Source organism: Halichoerus grypus, chromosome 9 (genome assembly GCF_964656455.1).
Source record: "Halichoerus grypus chromosome 9, mHalGry1.hap1.1, whole genome shotgun sequence".
In the NCBI taxonomy this organism is placed as follows: Eukaryota; Metazoa; Chordata; class Mammalia; order Carnivora; family Phocidae; genus Halichoerus; species Halichoerus grypus.
In genome coordinates, this window is record NC_135720.1 from 93547634 (window position 1) to 93572912 (window position 25279).

Genomic DNA, 25279 nt, shown 5'->3' on the forward strand with positions numbered 1-25279 from the left:
GTTAAAGGAATTCTACCAGGTAATCAGTTATACAGTAAGAGCATGAGCTGCTCTTATCCACAGAACTCAACTCTGTTTTTATTGTCTATTTCCTTTTCATCTCCCCACCTTATTACATATTGAGCTGTTTGCCTGTTTATTTACCTTTCCTTTTTTTTTCTTCTCCATTGTAGGATAGTTCCTTTAGTCTTAACTGTTTATCCAGTTTTCCTACAAAGACACATTATTGCTTTTATTAGAAAGAACCAAGATAATGTTATTTTGTAAAAACCGTCTTTTCCACTCTTAATTGCCTATAAAAAGAGAAGGCTGTTGTATAATTCATCTCCTTTCCAAGAGTGAAGGACTGATAATGATTAATGGGCTGCTAGTGCTGAGGGCGTTTGCATCTCAGCCAGGAACTCCTGGTTGAGGAGGGCATAGAGGTCTGCAAACTCTCTACAGTCTCAGGGCCAAATCTGGCCCCAGCCTATTTTTTGGTACAGCTAATGAGGTAAGAATTTTTTTTTACATTTTTAAAGAATTGAAAACAAATCAAAAGAAGAATAATATTTTGGGACACATGAAAATTATATGAAATTCAAAATTTGGTGTTTATAAAAAATTGTATTGAATCCAGCTGTTGATTCACTGATGTGTTGTCACGTCATATGACCCTTAAAACAAAAATATTTACTATCTGGTTTTTGTAGAAAAAGTTTCTTGATTCTGTCTGAGGCTAAGGTTTTATATGTATTTTGGGTAAAGTTTTGTGTATATTCATTTAGTGGTGAGATGTGTGTGGTGTCTAAATGGGATGTCTCTTGATTGGATGGGGACCCCCAAATGTGGGGCCAGGATCCCGTAGAAGCTGGTGGCGAGGGAGGTGAAGGAATACACCTGAGGCAGAACAAAGGAGATAGAAGTTTACTGAATACACTACAAGGGAGTGGTGGGCAGGACAGCAGAGGACAGGCTGTCTGCAAGGAGGCAATGGGTAAAGGCTGTTTTTAAAGGGGGAAGATGAGGAAGGATGGCCACGTATGGAATTCTCCTTTTTTTGGTAACTCTGCCTTGTTGTAAGTAGCCCATTGGTCAGTTAGGGCCTGTTGATATTGTGAGGTCGCCTCATGGGCCTGTCCATATTCAGCCAGGGGGTTGCTGTGGGCCCTTTGTACATTCCATCACTCAAGCCTGTTTGCCTAAAAGTGGTCTCAATATGGCCACTTGTGTTTCCTATGAATCCATTTATGAAAGTAGCTTTCCTTTCCTATATGTAAGGCCAACTGTGGTTCTATGAATGTAATTTTATACCACAGCTACTTTTCTTGAATGAGCGTCTGTCTTTGATTTATTTACAAAATGGTATTGAAAAGGCCAGATCAGTATATTGCTTTACTAAGGCAAAATTTCATTTGTCATAATCCTCTTTGAGTGAAGATTGTCATGAAAGATGTACCCCATTGCAAATGCCACTTGAAGTAAAAGTTCAGTGAGTAATGCTGATATAAAGTAGATGATGGGGTGCTTGGCTGGCTCAGTGGGTGGAGGACACAACTCTAAATCTCAAGGTTGCAAGTTCAGGCCCCTTGTTGGGCATGGAACCTACTTAAAAAAATTAATAATATAAAGTCGATGAAATGTTATTTCTGTCACTCAAATTAGAGGTTTCCTAACTAGATTAGTAGGTAATCCTTTATGACTATTGCATTTGCTTTTTGCTCTCTTAATATATAGCTCCTTTTTGGTTTAGAGTAAAGGTTTTATAGTCATTGGCATTGCCAGCTTTTCCAGCTTTATTAGTTTTATGATCAGTCCTTTTGTTTAAATATTAAGTGATTATATTTAGAACTGTTTTTTAGTAAGTACAGATCATGCATCTTTTAAAAATGTATCTCAGTTGTGTGTGCTGACGTATTAGAACAATCTTAACATCCTGCCCTATATTCTGCACACTATTATTAATTCTTGTTGAATTGTGATGAGTGTAAACATTTCTCACATGCAAACATTGCTGACATTCAATAACTCAAAGGGAGTGTGATTAAAATATATATATTTTAAGATTTTATTTATTTATTTGACACAGAGAGAGAGAGAGCGCACAAGCAGGGGGAGCCACAGGGAGAGGGAGAAGCAGGGTCCCCACTGAGCAGAGAGCTGGACATGGGGCTCAATCCCAGGCAGATGCTTAACCAACTGAGCCACCCAGGTGCCAAGATTAAAATATTTTTAAGAACAGGTTTTCTTGAGATATATTTACACACAAAATTCATTGTTTTTAATTGTATAATTGAATGATTTTTAGTAAATTTACAGAATTATGCAGCTATTACCACAATCAAAATTTTATAACATTTCCATCACCCCCCTAAAAAACCCCCCTCTCCAGCCCTAGGCAGCCACTGATATATTTTCTTTCTCAATAAGATTCACATTTTCTGGATATTTCACAAAAATAGAGTCATATAGTATGGGTTCTTTAGTATGGCTTCTTGCAGTTAGCACAATGTGTTTGAGGTTCATCCATGTTGTAGCATGTGTCTTCATTCCTTTTTATTGGCAAGTAGTGTTTCCATCCTGTGGATGTGTCACATTTTGTTTGTCCATCTAACAGTTGAGTGGCATTTGGATTGTTTCCACTTTTTGGCTATTAATGAATAATGCTGCTGTAAACATGAACATACAAGTCTTTGTATGGACATATATTTTCATTTCTCTTGGATATTTATTTAGGAATGGAATTGCTGGGTTATATGGTAAACACAGTGTAACATTTTAGGGAATGCCAAACTGTTTTCCAGAGTGGTTGCACCATTTTATATTTCCCCTAGCCATGGTGAGGGTTCTAATTTCTCTAAATCTTTTCTCGTTCTTACTGTCTTTCTTTTTGATTTTAGCTATCCTAATGGATGTGAAATGCTATGTCATAGGATAGTGATTTGTATTTCTCTAATGATGTTGAGCCTCTTTTCATACACTTATTGCCCATTTGTGTTATCTTCTTTGGTAAAATGTCTATTCAGATCTTTGCCTATTTTAAATTGGGTTATATGTCCTTTTGTTATTGGGTTTTCTTTGACCACTTACGCTCTTGGTGCTATAGATAGGTAATTTTTGCCTAACCCAAGGTCACAAAGATTTACTCTTATGTTTTCATCCAACGATTGTATAGTTTTAGCTCTTACATTTAGGTCTCTGATTCATTTTGAGGAAAAGGTTCCTTTTGCATGTGGATATTGAATTTCCCAGTATCAGTTTGAAAAGATTCAACACTGAATTGCTTTTGTTCTTTTGTCAAAAGCCATAAATATGTAGGTCTCTTTCAGGACTTTCTTTTATGTTTCAGTGACCTATATGTCTATTTTTATTGAAAACATTTTGTTGTAAGATTAATTATTATTAAGTCTTGAAATTTGATTTATCTGAACACCAAACTAATTTAGATGGGAAAATACTTAGAAAGTTGTCATGCCGAAATGGACATTTCTCCTCTGTGTGTTAGTCCTTCAGCATTTATTTAGCTTCAACTGTGTGATAAGACATGATGCCAAGTATGAACTCTCATAGATGCCATGATAGGCCCTCAGGGCAGAGACACATCCCTTGCTAGGAAGTGGCTTGATGGAGTTCTTGAATCTGTGTTCCAAGTTTTTCTTTTCTTCCTGTAACTGGGCAGGCATTCAAGGGCCCACAGCTGAGGGCATGGCTATGTTCACAGGCAAGTACAAATGACTAATCTTTTATTTATTGAACAAACCTTCTTTGAATATTTACTATATGAAAAGTACTGTACAAAGCATGACGCATTTACAATGAGGACCTAAGACTGGGCCCTGTTCTTTTAGAGGTTTATATTTAAGTATATTATGTACATAAAACTATAGGGAAAACAATGATTGGTATTCTGGAATAAGCCAAGGAATATATGAGTGCAGAAGAGAGGCCTTCTCAGTCTGGGTGGAATTAGAGCTTGACCTTGAAGGAAAAGTGAGATTAGGATAGCCAGAGGAGTGGGAAAAGAGCAGCATTTTTGGGGTAGAGGGAATATCATGAGTACAAGCAGAGAGATAGGACAGTGGCAGTTTTGAGAATGTGACCTCAAGTATTCAGCTGACTTTCTTTTCAAATTCTCTTAGCCTTTGGGATTAGAAGTGAAGCTCTACTGTTTAGGCACTGGGACCTGTATGTCTTGCAGTATACGCACAGCTGTGTCCCATGGTCCACCTTGAGAAATGTGGCCTCTGATTTGCTAGAGTTACTTGGCTTAAGCCTACTCTTGGTGAAACTTGTTAATTTAAAAGGAAGGGTGCTGGGGCTCCTGGGTGGCTCAGTTGGTTAAGCATCTGACTCTTGATCTCAGCACAGGTCTTGATCTCAGGGTCATGAGTTCAAGCCCTGCATTAGGCTCCACAGAGGGGAGAGAGAGAGAGAGTGTGTGTGTACACTCAGAAAAAAAAGAGAGAGAGCGCATGCTCAGAACTGAGGCGGGGGAGAAAATCACTAATACTTAGATTTTAGGCTTCAGTATGAGACAGAAATGCAGCAATGCAGCCTCTCCTCTGGTCACGAACAGCTGGGAGGACTAGCTGTTGAGTATTTGTGGTCTACAGCCTTAGGTAAATAGATGGAATCTGGAAATTTGGCAAAATTGTAATGTCATTTAGGAAGTGATCCATTTGAAGAAATTAAGGGTATCTTTGAAAGCTTTAATCTTCCTGGAGAAGGTATAATTCTGTTGCAGAAATTGATTTTAACAGCAGCTGATAAAACATCTGTCAAATTTTTTTATTAGGTAATTAATAGAATAAACCTGTGTTTATAACTATCCAAACTTACTAATTTCCTAAATATGTTTTATAGTGGTTTTCTTTTTGGAAAATGTACATCATTATACTGGGGAGTTAGAGTTTCATTTGGATTTAAGAAACTTTTTTTTTTTTTTTTTTAACAGGGAAGAGGTGTTAAGAATTAGCATGGATTGTAGCAAAGGTGGTGGAATCTCATCATCTGGGGGTCTCTTTATAAATAGTTTCAGTGTTCATCTCCCTGTGACAGTTGTCTTAATCATAATCCGGGGTTATTTCAATGGTTTAATGAAGAGGATACAACCACTTGTTCTCAGTGGTTTGTAAGGACTTGAGGAAATGGGCTTATGTTTAAAGAAGAGTGAATTAGTTTACATACAAAGCATCAGAGTATTGTAAAGGCCTTAAAACTATAAAATATGCTACTGAGAGACCCCTTAGATTGTCCAGCCCTTGATATTTAAAAAAGAGATGAGGCAACCACTTGTGTCATTCCCTCCTTGGCATCTCTTGCCCAGTGCTCTGAAAGGGACACCGGGAAGTACACATGATGGTGTGACCAGCAGATATCTGCCCTTGACAGCTTCACCTCCCTTGGATCCTTATCCACAGGTGGATTTGATTTCTTGCCTAGCACTCACCCTTCCCTACGAGAGGGCCTTGCTTCCTCCCCAGCCTAGAGACTGATTCATATTACAAGCATTCCAGCAAGTGGCTCAGTGGTTGAGGACTGGCAGAACCATGCTAGACATCATCCATGCAGTAGACGAAGTTAGATCTTGAAGGCTCTGGTGGTTCTCTGATTTTTTTTGTGTGTATGCTGAGGTAGGACCTAATTTTTTTCTATAAATAGCTGAGTTGTAAAAAGTATTTTTTTAATTTTTTATTTCTATTTTTTTATTAGCTTTTTAATTCCAATATAGTTAACATACAGTATTATATAGTTTAAGGTGTACAATATAGAGATTCAGCAATTCTATACATGACTCATTGCTCATCATGGAAAATGTACTCTTTAATCCCCATCACCTATTTCACCCATCCCCTCGCCCCACTCCCTTCTAGTGACCATGTGTTTGTTCTCCTTAGTTAAGAGTCTTTTTTGGCTTGTCTCTTTTTTTTCTTTGTCTGTTTCTTAAATTCCAAATATGAGTGAAATCATATGGTATTTTTCCTTCTCTGCTGACTTACTTCACTTAGCATTGTGCTCTCTAGCTCCATCCATGTTGTTGCAAATAGCAAGATTTCATTCTTTTTTATGGCTTTGTTATATTCCATTGTGTGTGTTTGTACACGCACGCACGTGTGTGTGTGTGTGTGTGTACACCTACACCACATGTTTTTTTATCCATTTGTTAATTGATGGACATTTGGGCTGCTTCCATAATTTGGCTATTGTAAATAAAGCTGCAGTAAACATAGGGGGTGTGTATATCATCTTGAATTAGTGTTTTCATATTGTTTGGGTAGATACCTAATAGTGGAATTCCTGGATCATATGGTATTTCTATTTTTAATTTTTGAGGGTTCCCCATACTGTTTTCTACAGTGGCTGCATCAGTTTGCATCTTTACCAACTGTGCACGTGGGTTCCTTTTTCTCCACATCCTCACCAATACTTGTTGTTTCTTGTGTTTTTGATTTTAGCCTTTCTGACAGGTGTGCGGTGATATCTAATTATGGTTTTGACTTGCATTAGCTTGATGATGAGTGATGTTGAGCATCTTTTCATATGCCTCTTGGCCATCTGGATGTCTTCTTTAGAAAAATGTCTGTTCATGTTTTCTGCCCATTTTTAATTGGATTATTTTTTTTGGCATTGAGTTGTATAATTTCTTGGTATATTTTGGATACTAACTTGTTATCAGATATGCCATTTGCAGATATCGTCTCCCATTCAGTAGGTTGCCTCTTAGCTTTGTTGATGTTTCCTTTGCTGTGCAGAAGCTTTTAATTTTGATGTAGTCCCAGTAGTTCATTTTTGCTTTTCCTTACCTTGCCTGAGGAGACATACTGGAAAAATGTTGCTACAGCTGATGTCAGAGAAGTTACTGTGTTCTCTTCTAGGATTTTTATGGTTTCAAGCTCTCACATTTAAGTCCTTAATCCATTTTGAGTTTATTTTTGTGTATGGTGCAAGAATGTGGTCCAGTTGTAAAAGGTATTTTAAATGGTGCCACAAGGAAAGAGGACAGTTCTTTTTGGGGGCAAGTATCTACTTAATTGTTGAAATACTTTATAACAAGTTAGCCGTTGACACCCTATAGGGCATTTGACAAATGCTCCAAAAGAAAGGATTCAACTCAAAAGTATTCAGGAAGCAGGTGCCACAACCAGTACTTTAATCAGAATTGTGAAGCAGTTGACATTTTTATTTGTCACTTCCCTGTATCTTTCCTGGACTCTTCTCTCCCCACTCACCAGCTGCCTAGAGTTCTCCTGCTGCCTTCTCAGTGTTAAAAGCTCTTACTCTGGAATCCTACCATGCCTCACACTGCCGTGCTCCTTCAGACGACCGTCCCCACCCCCCTCAAAGTTATTCCATCTAATCACCAACCATGATTAAGGTTTCTTTGAAATTGATATTAGGTGTTAAGAAGATCAGTCAGATGAAGTGACTTGGTGTTAAGGGGCAAATAACTGATAGGTTTCTTTATCCCAGGAGCTGTCTTTATTTTCACATGGGAACTGAATGTATTTACCTGAATGCATCACTAATTTCTCGTAATTAATCTGAACCTGACTTATGACATTGGTGTAACCTTACCAGAGTCATTAAGTGGGGATTTATTGAGGAAATACACATTTTTTTTTGAATAAGTTGTAAATTTTGGTCATGATTGTAATTTAAATAAAACTAATTTCAAATTTTTAAAAATAATTTTACATGATTTTTACTGAAAAATATGCACAATTCTGCTTCAAGACTTTTTCAAGGGGCACCTGGGTGGCTCATTTGGTTATGTGTCTACCTTCTGCTCAGGTCATGATCCCAGGGCCCTGGAATCAAGCCCCACATCAGCCTCCCTGCTCAGCGGGGAGTCTGCTTGTTCCTCTCCCTCTGCCCCTTCCCCTGCTCATGCTCTCTCTGTCTCTCTCACTCTCTCTCAAATAAATAAAATCTTAAAAAAAAGACTTTTTCAATAGAAGCTAGAATTTGAAAATACAGTGGAATCTGTTCAGAATGTTGGTGGTAAAGTACAGAACTTTGATGCTGTAGTTACAGACTACCTAGGTTAAACAGGCTTATTTTAGGTCTGATTATGTTTTTTAGGACTTGGTACATACGAACTCATGTAGCACACAACTATTATAATAGTATTCTACTCAGTTGTCATTATTTGTCTTATTAAATTATTATTATAGTTACATATTTACATTTACATCAAAATTTAGTTTCTAATGAAAAAAATTTAGTCTCATTGACTAGCTTATTAATTATTCATTAGAAGTATGAAGTGATTTTGACCCCCATCCCCAGTTTTCTCAGCTTTTTTTTTCTTTTGCCCAAATTGTGAGATGGTGAATGGGAAAGAGGTGAGCATAAAAATGCCAGTGATTAGGAGTGCCTTACTGGTTTAGTAGGTAGATCACACAACTCTTGATCCCCTATTGGGTGTAGAGTTTAAAAGAAAAATGCCAGTGATTGGTTCCTTCTCTTTTTCTCTGTTATTATTGAAACCTGTTCTTAATAGCTCTTACCATGATTTTTTTCAAGTCATATTGGTTTAAAGAACCCCATTCCATTTAAAGAGCTACATGGAATGGATAATGCTGATGTCTTTATAAATCAGTTGCTCATTGTAATATGGAGGTTATTTAGACAACATCTTTAATAAAAATCCAAAGAACAGTGGACAGATGCATAAAATATGCAGAGTAATTGATTTTTGAATTCATATTTCTCTTTCAATGGTATTATTTGTAATCTCTCAGCATAAGAATTATATAGCTCTGCAAGCAATCAAAGATCTACAGGCTGATGGGGAAACACACACAAAAATAGATTTTTTTCCTCATCTTCCCTTAGAGGGAAGAACTGGAAGGAGATGTAGAGGACTCAAACCCAAACTAAACCAAACCAGAACCAACTGTCCCAAAGCTAAAATAAATTGTTACAGAAAATAGTTACGTGCTTTTAAAATTTTAAAAATTGAGAGAGCATTTTAAAAAGATTCCTATGACAATAGTGAAACTGTACAAAAGAGACTATAAAAAATATACGTAGGTGAGGACTAAACTGTTCCCAGATCTTAAAGCATTTATTAGTACATTAAGTGCTTTTTATTTAACCACCTAATGTTCTACCTCGTAGTGAAAGACTAGAGAAGACCTTTTTGTTTTTGTTTTTACAGTTGATTGTAGATTATCAACCTGAAAGCTTAAAAGAGAAATCTTCTTTGTCAAAGACCTTTGTCAAAGAACAGTATTTGTACTGCCCAGGACCAACAGTCATTTGTTTTAAACTCTTCCTTATTTTATTCATTAATACCTTAAGATGTATGACAAATATCTTTATTTTGTAGTTTTATAAAACAGTAAAGGAGATGAATTATGTATGGCCTTGATGCTGACCTATCATTGACTACAAAAAACATGATCATCCCATTATGCTTATTTGCACCAACTTAGAATTTATAGTAATTTCGGTAGAATCTACACTGTAGCTTTATTCTTTCACAACTCTTGAAGAAATAGTACTGAAGTAAACAAAACTGTTCAGATAAAGCAACTAAGTGATTCAGGCAGGTTGGTCTGAGGACCCAGAGGGGTCCCGAGGACCAGCGAAGGGGATCTTTGGCTTCTCACAGGGTGGAAGTCAAACACGAGCCGAGAGGAAGTAAGGGCAGAGTTTGTTGAAGACATAGAGAGCAGCGACAGACAAGAGTGTCTGGGAGACTCTGAAAGGAAAAGGAGCATGAGTCTCAGCTTTCCTTGGGGGTCTGGAGTTTTTTGTTTTTAATCTCTATACCCAACTCGGGGCTCAAACCTACAACCCTGAGATCAAGAGTGGCAGGCTCCACTGACTGAGCCAGCCAGGCTCCCGGCCGTGGGGGGCGTGGTCTGGAGTTCTTATTGAGGTGGGTGGTCTGGTCTGGTGTATGTGTCCTCGTAGGCATCCAGGCCTTGTCCAACAAGGATGAGTGCCCAGGTGTCCTCCATAAGTCACTTATGCCCTGCAGCTATGGGTCTTGGTGTCAAGCTATTTGGAGTCATTGGTCTTGGAGAACATTCATTACAACCTTACCCAGTCACTCCTTAGATGTGATCTGTTGGGCTGGAAGACTCCAAAGAAATCATTAACTCCTTGACCTTTATAAGGAAGACATAACATTAAAGCATGTGTAAGGGGGGCATGTAGGTCTTAGCAAGAATAGAAGCAGGAAAAGAAGCAAAAGAAAAAAACAGCTTTTTCTTTAATAAGGTCCCTTCGGTTTCCCTGTTTCATAACTATCCAAGAGAAAACAAGCATTTCTGTAGATTTTAAAAGCATCACTCATCAGTAACTGATAAGGTAACATATTGATAGATTCTTTTTATTTTTATTTTTTTGAACTAGGATTTCTAAGGCGCTCTCCCAGGAGAATGTGGTAGCTTATTTTTCATGAGTGTATTTGTTTGAAGAAAAAAAAAATTGCATTGAAAAACATTTTAATTCATAGTTTTCACTGAAGCTGACTGTCCCCCTTCTCTTCACCCAATTAGTAGGCTGTGAGGCGATCCTATTTGGGACAAGCCTTCTTTTATTATTTATGTTCCTTTCTAAAGATAGCTAGTTGTTTTCCCGAATACTGTATCCTTTCGATGTAGGACTTCTTTAAGAGAGGACTGTGAATGCTTTTTGTGGCTGGTGTTCTGCTCCTTGCTGTGCTAGCATGTGTGCATTTTACCCAAGATTTTCTGATAGCATGCCCTCTCTGCTTTTTTCTGAGAGACCTTTCCTCCATTATTGTGTAGAGATTGGACCCTCAGCGGCTTTATCTGTGATTCGGGTTTGTTCACGATAACACTTTATTTTTGTTCAAGATAATACTTCACAAAGAAGCTTTTATATTGGTCAGAGATACTGGGTCCTTGTTCTGCTTAAAAGCCTTCACTGGTTCTCTCTGCTTAGGAAATTTCTGAGCTTCCTTTAGTGGCATATAAAGTTGCCATGCCTCCAGTCCACCTTTTCCTGCCTCACCTTCTGCCTCACGTTTCACTGATTTCAGGCTGCTTTCCTTCCGTGGATCTCACACACAGTTGCATTGCAGGCTTGCCTGCTTTTCTTTGTTCTTGCTCTTCTCTCCCCTTGGAACATTAAGCCCTTTTCTACATTGCTGTCAACTCAGTCTGCAGGCTTTAAGAGGTGGTGCTCTCTTATTATTCATTTTGGTACCCTTAGAGGTTAAGTGATACCCTGGCATGTAATGGATGCTCAGTAAACATGGTAACTATAAATTTAAATAAGGGAAGTAACATTTTTGTGGAATTTGTCTAGATTCACATCAATCAGTACAAAATCAGGCTTTTGAAAAAGGCAGTCTTAAACATATTTACTTAAATAAGCAGCTATATGATGATCTTATCTTCAGAGTTGAATTTGATTTAGTCAATGAAAAACCAATTACAAGTTAACAAAATAAAATTTTTACAGTAGTATTTTTGATCACATAAACCATTTAGATGATACAGACTTGGCATAATCTGTTCTTTTTCAGAAATGAATTGCAAATTGCCTATGTCATCATCACCAGCATCTTGTTTAGAATCTCTCTCCCTGTGTGCCCTCCCCACCATTTTGTACTCTATTTTCTTCCTTAAGAGACTCTTCTTAAGCAAAGGATTAGCGCCCTCTAGGGGTGAGCTGCAGATGCAGTGCAGCGCACACATTTTAAAAAGCACTGCAAAATTCTAGGAGAATTGTATGAAATACAGAAAATGATGCTTCATCCTTATTATGTAATTCAGGTTATATAATTTAATCCCAGAGTATTTCAGAGTGCTTTCATTTTGCTCATCACTTCCCTCAGCACTATTGATTCAGACAGATTTTTGTCCCACAGGAAGAAAATGTCCAAAATGAGAAGAAAGAGTGTTTTATTAAAAATTGAAGCGGAAGGTTAAGACTACTGGCATCTGTGAAGGAAAGTTACCAGGCCAAATGTCTATGACTCAGACTTAGGGCAAAATAAAGAGCTTTTCTGTGTCAGTTTAACAATTTAATTCCTTTTTTTCTTCATAAATTGGTTACTTGATTAGATATTTCTAGAGAATTCGAATGCTTTCTACTCATTTCATCCACTGCCACTTGTTCCCCATAATGCTAATTTGCTGATTTTTAACTGTTAATTAACATTCTCTTTCATCCCAAGCTTGTGTGATGAGGAAAATGAGCCAATATTTATAAAGCACTTGCACACAGACAGGGTCAGGTACCTAGTAATAGTTCATTGTGTATGTATTTGTATTATTATTGTTTGTTTGTTTTGTAGCTCATTTTTTTTTCTTAAGGTTTTATTTTTAAGTAATCTCTACACCCAGCCTGGAGCTTGAACCCACAACCTTGAGATCAAGAGCTGCATGCTCTTCCGGCTGAGCCAGCCAGGCATCACTGTATTTATTGTTAATAATGGTAACATTTGTTTTGCATTGGATGATAAAGACAATGATAATGGTATCTTGCAGTTATGTAGCATTTTTTATATATAGGCTTTCTGTGAGCCCTCAGAATAATCACTTGAGACAAGAAAAATAGGCAGTATTACATGATAAACAAAGCCTCAGGATTTTTTTCAGGCATTACAGAAGTTAAATTAGTTTATTTCTGTATTTCCTCCTAAAATTCTTTTTTTTTTTTTTTAAGATTTATTTATCTATTTTAGAGAGACTGGGGGGGCGGGGCAGAGAGGGTCCCAAGCAGACTCGGCACTGAGCATGGAGCCCAATGTGGGGCTCGAATCCATAACCCCAAGACTACAACCCAAGCTGAAGCCAAGAGCCGGGTGTCCACCCGACTGCACCACAGGCACCCCTCTCCTAAAATTCTTAAGAAATTAAGCCCTAAGACTTAAAAACAGCTTTCCATTTTACATATTTTCTTTTAAGTTGACAACATTGCTTCTTAAAAATTATAATTTTATTTTCAGATAATAGAATTTTTGTTGTCTGGTTTGAACTAGAGGCCTTGTGTTTAAAGTTTTATTTTGCAGATGAGAAAATTGAGGCCTAGAGAGTTTAGGCTGCTGGTGCTAGTTCATGAGACCTGCAGCAGAAGCTAGACTAAAATGCAGGCCTCCTAATTATTTTTCCCTTATTACATGTTTTCTTTTTTCCTAACTTGGTTTTGCATGGCATAATATTATTATTATCTTCTCTACACATGCCTAATTTAATTTTTTTTCTTTTCTTAAAGATTTTATTTATTTGACACACAGAGAGACAGTGAGAGAGGGAACACAAGCAGGGGGAGTGGGAGAGGGAGAGGCAGGCCTCCCGCGGAGCAAGGAGCCCGATGCGGGGCTCGATCCCAGGACCCTGGGATCATGACCTGAGCCAAAGACAGACGCTTAAAGACTGAGCCACCCAGGCGCCCCTAATTTAATTTTTCTTTACTGTTGTATAAATATGGGGATGAAAAATGACACCTGGTTTTGGAAGGTTTCCTTGATGTTAGAAAGAAGATTTAGTTTTGTCTGGCAAAGCAAGTTGTGAAATTGCCTTCTTATGAAATAAGTGTTCAGAATCACACTTCATCTTTAACTGTCTGGGAGTGAGAATGACATAGGAAGTGGATGTGGATTGAAATGTGGCTTTGGCGGGTGTGGGTGCGTATGGTGGACTGGAGAGCCCAGAATTCTCAGAGCTGTGTGTTACTGTCACAGGAGGCCTCATCCTGATTGTGGGCTGAGGATGTCAGACCTATACAATAAAGTAACTTATTTTGTGAGATTAAGCCAGAATCAGGAACTACATAATATTGTTTATATAATTGTGATCCCTTTTAGGTTCAGGCCCTTTTAGAGTTAGGCTGCTTTCTGGTTACACTGGAGATACGTAGAGAAGTACATAGATTTAGATGCACTGATGTACAGAAATTTATAAGCATAGCTCTTCTGCCTTGTTTTTAAGTAGCTCCTTAACCTTATAAATTACACTGTGCTTTGGAATGGGACTAAGGGAATTCTTACAGTGCTCTAATATGTGAGTAGAAAAGTAAGGGTTAGTATGCATTTCATTAAGTTGCTTATCTGCATGCCTATGTGTCATGCATGTAGTAGATGTGTTCCTGTGAAGATCCTTGAAAACTGATTCATCTCTGAAATATAATTAAGGACTTGAGGGGATTGTAATTTAATGGTATCCCAAGGTAAATATTCTAATGGAAGGTATAATCACTTTATAACTTTTTTTTTTTTTTAAGATTTTATTTATTTATTTGACAGAGAGAGAGATAGCGAGAGCAGGAACACAAGCAGAGGGAGTGGGAGAGGGAGAAGCAGGCTTCCCGGTGAGCAGAGAGCCCGATGTGGGGCTTGATCCCAGGACCCTGGGATCATGACCTGAGCTGAAGGCAGATGCTTAAACGACTGAGCCACCCATGCGCCCCTCACTTTATAACTTTCTTTGATATTTATAGGTTTTCTAAATTAGGACTGCCTAAAATGTGTTATGATATGCTCTTCTTCTTTTTTTTTTTTTTTTTTAAGGGAAATAAAGTATTTTTTAAACCTTATTTTACTGTTGTATCATTATCTTGTGACATCAAAGATTCAACTGATATTTCTTGGGAATTAAGAAATCAAAATAAAATGTCAGTCTGTGAAGATGGGAACACTTGTTTTAATAATTTAACTCACTGTCAATGTTATTGGCCATTTTTATAGGTACTATTGATATTAGCAGTTATTTAGAGCTGTTGAGCCTAAATTTGATACTTACATTATTTGTAGTTAATAATGCATACATAGATAGTTAATTGAATACTGAAAAGTTCTGTGATTTGGGCAGAAACACATAGGAACTAGTAAATATGATATGAAACTCATAAGGGAATTTTTTCTTCATTAATCAAAAATATTTTCTGGCACTAATAAAAAAAACTGCAAAACATGTATATAGTCAACTAAGATGATAAAATTTAATGGCATTTAGAGTTTTTTAGGATGAAAAACTCAACCATCAAAAGTTGCCTTCCAGTTTCCATTAGGCCTTTTCTTGCTTGTTATGTATTCAGATAGTTTTGATCATATTTTAGATCTTTGTATTATTTTGTGCTGTATATTCACTTGACATTTTGGAAGTGCAAAGAAGTTTGACTCATATGTACAAAACCTTTGAGAGTTTACTCCACCATCTGGCAAGCACATAGGGCATGTGCCCTATGTGTAATGTAGGTAGAGTTCTTGTGTCTGTCTCTAGACCACTTCCTTGGCTCCTTTCCTGAGAGCAGCACAAAGTAACGCAGCCTAGAATCACTAAAAGGTAAGAAAATGGAAACATGCCAACCCACCACTGTGGAACAGCCATCTTAATAGCCTGCTTTGACATTTGTCTCTCCAGCACAATCCTTACAGCAGGCCAAGTATTTACAGGAGATATCCCTCCCTGGCAGACCGAACAAAGCTTTTGGGGAATCTTTGATGGTTTGCGCTCTTAAAATCACAAGCTTCAATCAGGCCTGTGGAATGGAGGAAGAAGCTATTTTAGTTTAAGTGTTAACATGGTTATAAAAAACGTCCGTCACAAGAAGATTGATGTTGTACAGAGGAGGATTTGGGCAGAGGTTTTCCAACTTGACGCATGCGAATTTTTAACAACTTTTTATTTTGAAATAAGTATAGACTCAAAAGGAAGTTTCAAAAATAGTAATTACGTAGAGTCTCATGGACCCCTCACCTGGCTTATATTTCTAGATTTTTAAAGTATGGAGTGTGTGTCTCTGGCATCCTGGGTTTTGTGGCACAGAGAATAGGAAGACCAACTCAGGTTGGGGGAAGGGGTAAAAACTTGCTCCTCCTGCTGAGGTTGCCCTGGCTGTTATACCAGGAATCATGAAGGTCATTGCCGTTGCCTGTATTTAAAAAATTGTAACCCCATGTAGTTGGCCAAGCCTATACTAATTCTAGTATGTTAAAAATATAACAATTCTATGTGTCTTTAGGAGTTATTAATTTGAAGTTTGCTCTTTTTTAGTTTTTGGTTTTTAAATTTAAGTTTAGTTTTTAAGTAATGAGAGAATAACAATGAAAATATCACTGTGAGAATGAACACCATATGAGGAATGTTTTCTACTTGTCCCTGTTCTTGTCTGAGTGTTAAAGATGATCCCAGGTTCAGGACCAAAAGTTTAAATTGCTTTTCTCTCTGTAGGTTCGAAAACATGTGAATGATCTCTATGAAGACTTAAGGGATGGACACAATTTAATTTCCCTTTTAGAGGTTCTTTCGGGAGATACCTTGGTAAGTCTTAAATTTCTTAATTTAGTTTGAAGAACATGTAATCTTGTCCACATGGGACCAGTGTGTTGTCAGTAGACACTCTTCAGATTTTTGACACATTCACCTTTTTTGCACTGTGAATTCTGCCTGAAAAAGAGTTCTGGATAGCTTCCTAATCATTTTCAGACTTCAAATGATGTGAATTTGGGCGATTGAAGCACTTTGATTACTTTGCTTATATAATCAGTTCTATAATTGAACTACTATTTTTGTTCTTGCTTCTTTTTTACCTTTGGGGTTTTTTTTTTTTTTTTTTTTTTTTTGCTTAGCGGAGGTTGGATGCATAATATAACCACATATTAAAAGACTCACAAATAGCAAAGAAAGAAACATTGCTTTCTGAAAAATGGTCTAACCCATTCCACAGGTGTCATTTCCTTTTTTGTGAACATTACTTCCCCTTCTTGGTTACCTGTTCTCCTTCATTATGTTCTGTTCATTCTCTTCTTTTCATTTCTGGTCTGTCTTGTGTCTTTGCTGTCCTATCTTCTGTCTGTTATATTCATTAGCCAAGGGAGCGAGATTTTTTGAAGACCTTACGATTGGTGAGTGCAACAGAAGCATGCGAATATGAACAGCATGAGGATGTGGAGGATGAGGATAAGGGGGTAGGTGTCGGCCCCCATAACTCGACTAACCTAGCCATTACAGTGTGGTGAGCGCTAACGTGATAGAGAAGTAACCCACGGGTTCGGGCTCCTTTTTAGAAAATTTTAGAAAGGACCAAAACCCACAGTGAGGTGGATGTGTGTGTACCAAAAAATAGGACGAAGGAAATATTTTCTCTTTAAATTTATTTATACATTACTGTGCAGTGCATGGTAATTGAACATAGGTGCTTAAATTATATGATGGCATTTTAGCTAAAGAATTTTATATACCTTTTATATAAATACGGAAATCTTGACAACTAGCCTAATTTTTATGCAAATTTGTTCCACTTCTGGAATTTGTATTTCAAATGTGGCAACTATTGTATTTGAAAGGACTTACGGACATTTATTTATAATTTAAGTTTATGCTTTAAATCATACTGGCAGTAGGTATTTGGACATTCTTTACATATTTTCTATGTCTTGTTTTATTTAGAAGGGGGGAAGGTTTTAAAATTTGGAGTCCTGGTAGAACCCACAGAGCTGTTTCATCTTCATGACACTTAGTTGACTTCAGCCCACCTTTGCAAGACAGATATGCTTCTTTTGTCATCCACATCCCAAGCGCCCCTGATTCCATTGGAAATTGTGCTTTTTTTTTTTTTTTTTGGATCCAGTGGATGAATTCATCAACAGTATTTCTACCTGTTACATAGAACCTATTTTTCCATTCTGCAGTCCGCTGTCTGTTTCATTATAGTGACTTTGGCTTCAATAACCTATTCATATTTGAGAAGCTAAGCTGTCAGTTTTTTTTTTTTCTTTTCTTCCTTTTGGAAGATTTTATGTGGTAAATTTCAACTCCATTCTTTGTATTTTTGTTAAGCATCTTCTCAGCTCTATCTCCTTATGTTTTTCTTCTGCAAACTTGTAGCATTTCTCAAGGAAAAGAATTATGGACTGTCAGTTTTCCTGAGACAGTAAATAATCATGTCCATCCTTAAGCATTGTAAAACTATTAGAGTCCAACCGACTTTGTGAAAAAGCTAAAATAAAGAGGAAATATATGGTTTTAATTGCTTTTCTCTCTTCCTCTATCATGACTAAGTAAAACTCTGTCTTTCTCCCTCTTGGTGATTTTTATACTAATTGCATGCTACTTTACCTCATTTTCATTAACATGCCATACATATGTAATTATAAAAACCTGCTTAACAATAGAGTTTATTAAGGCAAAATGGGGAGTGGTATTTAATTCTTTCTGTGCATCCAAAGCTAATAAACTGTAGGCTAGAATTGTAGTATAATGACTATAAAAAGTCTGTATGTTCTATGGTATTTTCTTTTGTTTAAATAAAACATATAGAAGAAAGCATATGTTTAAATAAAACATATTCAGAGAGATCCCTACTTGTTTAAATTCAATTTCAGGTAATACAAAATCATAAAAGTATCTTTAAAAAAAATCTAATGGGTTTACCTGAATAGTAAATACTGTTTTGACATGTGAAGATGAGCATAAAGTATATTTATAGGGTATATTTATCATAAGTGTATTTAGCATGGTCAGTGGTATCAGAAACTATCGTGTTTTTTATACCTTGCATTTTTCTATTCTTAGCCCAGAGAAAAAGGTCGGATGCGTTTTCACAGACTACAGAATGTACAAATTGCACTTGACTATTTGAAAAGACGCCAGGTATGATGTTTTTCAAAGATTATAATCTTTTTTTTTTTTTTTTTTTAAAGATTTTATTTATTTATTTGAGAGAGAGAATGAGAGAGAGCACATGAGATGGGGGAGGGTCAGAGGGAGAAGCAGACTCCCTGCTGAGCAGGGAGCCCGATGTGGGACTCGATCCTGGGACTCCAGGATCATGACCTGAGCCGAAGGCAGTCGCTTAACCAACTGAGCCACCCAGGCGCCCCAAAGATTATAATCTTATAAACATATATGATTGAGTAAATCTACATAGAAACATGTCAGGGAATAAAAAGGCTAAATTTGTGAATTATGATGATTAAGTTTGTGGTTTTGTGAGACAGATATTTAAAAATATGTTCAAACATTTGCTCCAAAGAAAAAGAAGTTAATAGTAGGTGTAAGCCCAGAGGAATTATAAGTGGCTGCATTTCCATCTGAATAAGAGCTACTGATTTTCCTTCTGCTAGAATTGGAATGCTTTGCCTAGGAAGCTAATGACATTTTAGTAGCAACAGAATGTTAGGAATGCCTATGAACAGTTCTTAGTAGTGGAGCAATACTTTATTATTTATACTTAGTGTATAAAATTATTTTTATAAAAAACAGTTTATATAATACTTAAAAAAACTTAGTATAAACATTTTTAATACTTAGTAGTGGTAAGGCAATATTTTGTTTTTTATAGTAGATAATATTGGGTAATCAAAAGTAGTTAAAGATAATATTTCTGACAACAGTCTCCAAGTAGCTTGAGATTTTAGAAGAAATCATGTTAAGGAATGAACACCATATTGGATGGTATCTTGATTTGGTGGCATTGTGATATTATAGAGATATAAGGCAAAGTACTGGTAATGTTTCAGTTAGTAGAAAAAAGGAGAAAAAGAAAATCAGGAGAATGGAAAATTACTGAAAACATTGAGAAATCAGAGGTGGCAACATTTTGCTTGTTAATGGAGTAAGGGAAAAAGGAAGGGAGGGAAATGGGGAGAGGTGAACACTATTTTTTATTATTCATTTGTTTAGTTTATTATGAACATTAAAGTGCTTTTATTTTTTAAACTTTGATAAATAGTGCTTAAATAGGTTAAATGTTATTTTTATTTACCTTAATATTCTTAATTTTAGTGGAAGTTTCCAGAAGAACTGATGGTTAATTATGTTTCCTTGTCTGAAATGTTTTTGGCAGTGTTTTGTCCAGGAAGTAAGATGTTAGTTATTATCATATTTAATTCATGATATTTAATTATTTTTATCCAGGATATAAATGATAGGTATCATTACTGCCTTTGGTTACCTAAAAATGCATAATTTGATAGTTAATAAGCTTTAAGGCCGAGTGTTGTTATTATTTTTATATTTGAGCAGCCTTCTAAATGTCCAGTGACATATATTTATTTATCTTGGTAACAATTTATGGTAGGTAAATAGAAAAATGTTGCTAGATTTTTTTCCCCACTTTGTGACAGAAGTATGAGAAAGTTATTAAACTCTTTTATGGTTCAGAACTATTTTATGGTTCAGAACAGTTTCTTAATGGTAAGAGTAAAATAAAGCTTATTTTCAAGTGAAAAAATTATATCTAATTTTAAAATCTCAAGTATTTAAGAATTCTCGAGTTGTATTTTTTTCTTGAGAAGTGAGTACTTTTTAAAAATTTTATTATGTTAATCACCATACATTATTACATCATTAGTTTTTTTTTTTTTAAAGATTTTATTTATTTATTTGAGAGAGAGAATGAGATAGAGCATGAGAGGAGGGAGGGTCAGAGGGAGAAGCAGACTCCCCGCTGAGCAGGGAGCCCGATGCGGGACTCGATCCTGGGACTCCAGGATCATGACCCGAGCCGAAGGCAGTCGTCCAACCAACTGAGCCACCCAGGCGCCCCTACATCATTAGTTTTTGATGTAGTGTTCCATGGTTCATTGTTTGCATATGACACCCAGTGCTCCATTTAGTACGTTCCCTCTTTAATACCCATCATCAGGCTAACCCATTCCCCCACCCTCCTCCCCTCTAGAACCCTCAGTTTGTTTCTCGGAGTCCATAGTCTCTCATGGTTCCTCTCCCCCTCCGATTTCCTCCCCTTCATTTTTCCCTTCCTACTATCTTCTTCTTTTTTTTTTTAACATATAATGTATTATTTGTTTCAGAGGTACAGGTCTGTGATTCATCAGTCTTACACAATTCACAGCGCTCACCATAGCACATACCCTCCCCAGTGTCTATCACCCAGCCACCCCATCCCTCCCACCCCCCCGAGAAGTGAGTACTTTTAATATTTGTTCTAAAAGAAAAGCCAAAGTAACACTTGTTTTTTCCTTTTTGGTTACTCTATAATTTGCAGTCTAAAATGAGTAAGATAGGGAGTAACAGTATTTTGAGGGTTACTGGTATTTAGATCACTTCGATTTTTTCTTTGTGTAATTTAGAATTGTTTTTATGTAGGTAAAGGTAATTTGTGTGCTGGTTTGAAAAAGTTAGCTTTATCTCTTTTTTTCATATAACACAGGTGAAATTAGTGAATATTAGAAATGATGACATAACAGATGGAAATCCCAAGTTGACTTTGGGATTAATATGGACAATAATTTTGCACTTTCAGGTAAGCTTAATTTTTCTTAATTGTCATTTCTTTTAGCCTCTCATTGCTGATTTTCAAGTAGTTCATATGAAGAATGAATTATGCATTTATGTCCTATGGAAGAAAATAAATATCAGGCTTCTTTTCTTAAACAATATATTTGAATGTTTCCTTTCAAGTAACATGCTGCCTGTGAACCTGGTACCCTGTTTCCTGGTATCAATGAGTTTATAAGATGATGCTTGTAATCTTGTCGAAAACCGACCTGTGCTCGGGAGCTGAAATATGTAATGCGAAGACAAGAGTTTGGTTATAGAGAGGAACAATAGCTTCATTGCTTTGCTGGGCAAAGGAGGCTGCAGCAGGCTAAGGCCTCCAAAACTGCAAGCCTGCCTGGAGGAAGGGGCTCCGGGGTTTTATAGGGAAGTACAGGAATCTAGCTGGTTTCCACAGGAATTATGTACATGCAGCCAGCCACCGTCATCATGTTTTCAAGGTGGTTCCTGGTTCCTGAAACAAAAGGATAAGAAGGGAGGACAGAAGGTTTGTGGAAGAGAATAAAAAGGTTACTTAGTTTAAAATCAAGCCTCCCTTAATGTAGCCATTTTGATTTTTGTTCAATTTCCTGCTTTTAAGTGGTTTCAGCCTCAGTGTTGGAAGACAAAGATTTCTTTTTACTGAATGTAGACACATTTCTTTTGTTTATTGGACAGTATCCCTTGGTTTAGATACATGAACATTTTGTGATTCATTACTTACTTAGAATGGTTTTTGTTGGTATTCTCGTTTCTCAGCTGAGAACTACTTTTTCCTGTTGATAGACACTAGGTGGCAGTATAATTTTCATAAAGGGATCTCCTGAATTAGAAGTAGCTGTATTTTGTGTAGAGCTGTGCTTTCTCAAACTAGATTTGAGAAGCGTAAATGCAGATTTATTTTTTCTTATTTAAGGATTGAATTTATTTATTTGAGAGAGAGAGCGCGCACAGGAGCAGGGAGGGGCAGAAGGTGAGGGTGAATGAATCTGAAGAAGACTCCATACTGAGCATGGAGCCTGGGAGGGGCTTGGTCCCACCCCTGGGAGATCAGGTACCAAGAGTCTGAGGCTTAACCGACTGAGCCACCCAGGTGCCCTGAGTAAATGCAGATTAATTTACTCTGATTTATCTAATCCATCTGTGCTCATTGAGGGCTGATTTGGAGTTTTACTTTTTTGTAAAATGATGCATTTTGAAAAAAATCATCTTTATTTGATTTAAGGTGAATTCTAACTCTGGAACGTGCTTTAGTTTATTACCCACTTTCCTGCTTATGCCGTGTTCTATGTGCAACTCAGAGCCTGACCCATAGTAGGCATGCAACAAATCATACTGATTGACTACTGTTCAGTTAGACCTTGAAGGAGGAAGAGGTAGATTGCCAGCTTCAGAAAGGAGCTGAGGTTTTAAACCAAATCATGAGAGGAGTAAGACTTATTTCTTAATTTGTAAAAATTTTCTGGGATTTAAGGTTTATAAGGGAATGATGGAAAATAGTGTATCTGGAGCTCATTTGGGAACAGGATAAATCTGACAGGTATGGAGAGCTGTAGGAATTAGAATCTAGGTAGTTTCCAGGACCTGAACAGGCAGCTGATCAAAATTGTGGCAGGAGGAGTTTGGACACCGGCAATGAGGTGTCACCAGCCAGACTACAGGGTAGCTAATACAGGTAAATGTTCCCTCAGCTGGGCTTTTGCTATCAGGGAGATCTAGTAACAGGGGCTGGGGGCAGGACCCTAAAGATCTGAGGGCCCCCATTACTAGAGCACCCCTTCCTTGGGGAACTAGGGGACTGAGCACTAAACCAAGGCAGGGATTTGGGCATGGAGCCAGACCTTGTTTCTAGAATTGGGTAAAGACTAAGTAGAACTGGCTGAAAAGCAGATTTCATATGGACGTCCTCAGCAGCATTTTCAGGGATCCTTTAATCAGTCCTCAGTGGATCAGGTCCCAGAACTTTGAGCTGGGTTGAAACTGCAGGAACTCCACATGGGAAGATTAAAGGCCTATTGGAGCAGGGAGCTGGTCCCATCATTACCAACAGAGCTGTGAGACAGGCTGTGTTTGGACTTTGAGCACTGTGGGGCCGAGGAAAGCACCCAGGATATGGCAGGAGGCAGAGCTTAAGTGGCACCATTGACTTTTACTTATGACAGTTGATGACATTGGGTACATCCCTTAACCAATCTGAACTTGAAAAATAATGTTTTAGGAAACTGAATCTATCAGTTTTACATAAAATAGATTGAAACGAGCAGGGTCTGTAGTTAGGGAGATAGAAGCTAAGAAGCTGAGGTAGTAATCTCCGAGTGGAGTGACAAAGGCCAGAACTCAGATGGGGATGAAAAACTGAATCCAAGGGATGGCATTTTGAAGGAAGAAAGGAATGGACTTGGCAACAGGGCAGAGGATGAAGGAGCAGGATTAAAGATGACTCTGAACTGTTCAGCCTAGGATATAAAACAAACAACAAACCAGCAGACGACTGAGAGAAACAGGGTGATGGTCAGGGGAGAAAGAATGAAGAATGACCATCTGGGTGGTTTGATGGCCTGCCGGGCGTCCTGTGCATCTGTGTGCTGAGCACTTGGAGATATATGAGCAGAGCTGGGAAGTCAGCTACGGGTAATACACTTAGACTTATCAGTATAAAAGTGGTCACTGGGTCCATCAGAGAGAAGGGATCTTCAGAGGATTCAAGAAAAGAGCATGCATGGAGAAGAGCTGAGAGCTAAGGACAGACATCTGAGGAAGGCCCATGATTTGGGGTGCAGGAGGAAGAAGATCCGTCTGGGGAAACAGAAAAGAACAGAACATTTGGAGAGATGGATGGAACAACAAGAAAACGTAGTGTTGCTGAATCAGAGGGAAGAGAATATCAAGTAGAAAGGAATGGTGAGCAGTATGAAATGGCACTAAAGACAGAAAATGAAGACTGAGAACTAGTTTTGCGTAGAAGGAGGACATTGGAGACCTTGGAAAAAACAACTCCCAAGCGACTGGGAGCAGAGACCAGGAAATGACAGACCAAAATGTGAGTAAATGGTTAGGAATTAGATCCCAAGTTTGAAGAAATTTAAAGCAAAAGGTCATTCAAAAAGAATTATGTATTAAACTCTTTGCATTTCATCACTGGAGGAAAAAGGAAGACCAGCCACAGAAAGTACTTCTAATATAATCCTAATGATCCTATGGCATAATATGGAATCCAGTGTATTTTAGGACCCAGATGACAAGATATTATGACTGTTAATTTATCACTAGTATTTAGAATTTAGATCCAGATCTGTTTAATGTGGAACATAACAATGTTTTGGTAAAATAAAAATGTTCCTTCTTATTTAAATGAAATAACTTTTCTTAGTACTATGATAATTTAAGATTAGAATGATTTTACTGGTTATGCCAAAATAGAAGGCTATTTATAGCAGTGGTAATCATCCTCCCTCAAAGTGACTGGGCTTTTTTTTTTTTGTCTCTATACTTTACATAAATAAGGGAAGTAATTTCAGAAGATCAATTTATTGTTTAAAAAATATTTGTTATGAGCATCACAAATTGAATCTCTTTTCCAGTCAGGCTTTCTGAAGGTAAGCATTATCAACACAGTAGTCCCCTATCAGTAGCTACCATATGCTAGATCCAGAGATGCTAGGATAATGAAGTATGTTGTTGTGTCTATTGGGAGAATGTTCATAAATATAATCTACTGGTGATGAATCAATTGCAGTATAAATAAGGGATGGAGAGGAGGGAATGTTGTGATAGAATCAGGAAGGTGTTAGAGACATTTTCACTGATACTAGAGATAGACTTTGCAGGATGAATGCCAGGTCTCCACTACCAGGTGGAGATTAAAGTGGGCCATTTCTGGGAGAGGCAGTGTGCAGTGGCCTGGGAATGGATAGTTGGTGAGTTTGGCAGAGCTGGAGAGAAGGGCGGTTGGGATGCACATCAGTGGTTCAGCCTTTATCTTGCCAGTACAAATACCAGCCATTATGCTTTTACATTCTCATGAATAATGTTCCATTGCCGATGAAGACACGAAAATAAAATTAAAAATAAACCCAAATCTGAGGCTTTGT

The 25279-nt window shown here is 37.3% G+C and overlaps 1 protein-coding gene across 22 annotated transcripts in view; it reads left to right on the forward strand.

The window, feature by feature from the left end:
• Nucleotides 1-25279, forward strand: part of DST (dystonin) — a 470287-nt gene that overhangs the window by 231298 nt on the left and 213710 nt on the right. For 19 of the 22 annotated variants that reach the window (XM_078055192.1, XM_078055195.1, XM_078055193.1 and 16 more), the window contains 3 exons: nt 16140-16229; nt 18483-18560; nt 21082-21174. In XM_078055192.1, the coding sequence (XP_077911318.1) occupies nt 16140-16229; nt 18483-18560; nt 21082-21174 (261 nt within the window). Of the gene's footprint in view, nt 1-16139; nt 16230-16777; nt 16877-18482; nt 18561-21081; nt 21175-25279 lie in introns of all 22 variants that reach the window. The other 3 variants (XM_078055212.1, XM_078055211.1, XM_078055213.1) reach the window with 1 other exon arrangement.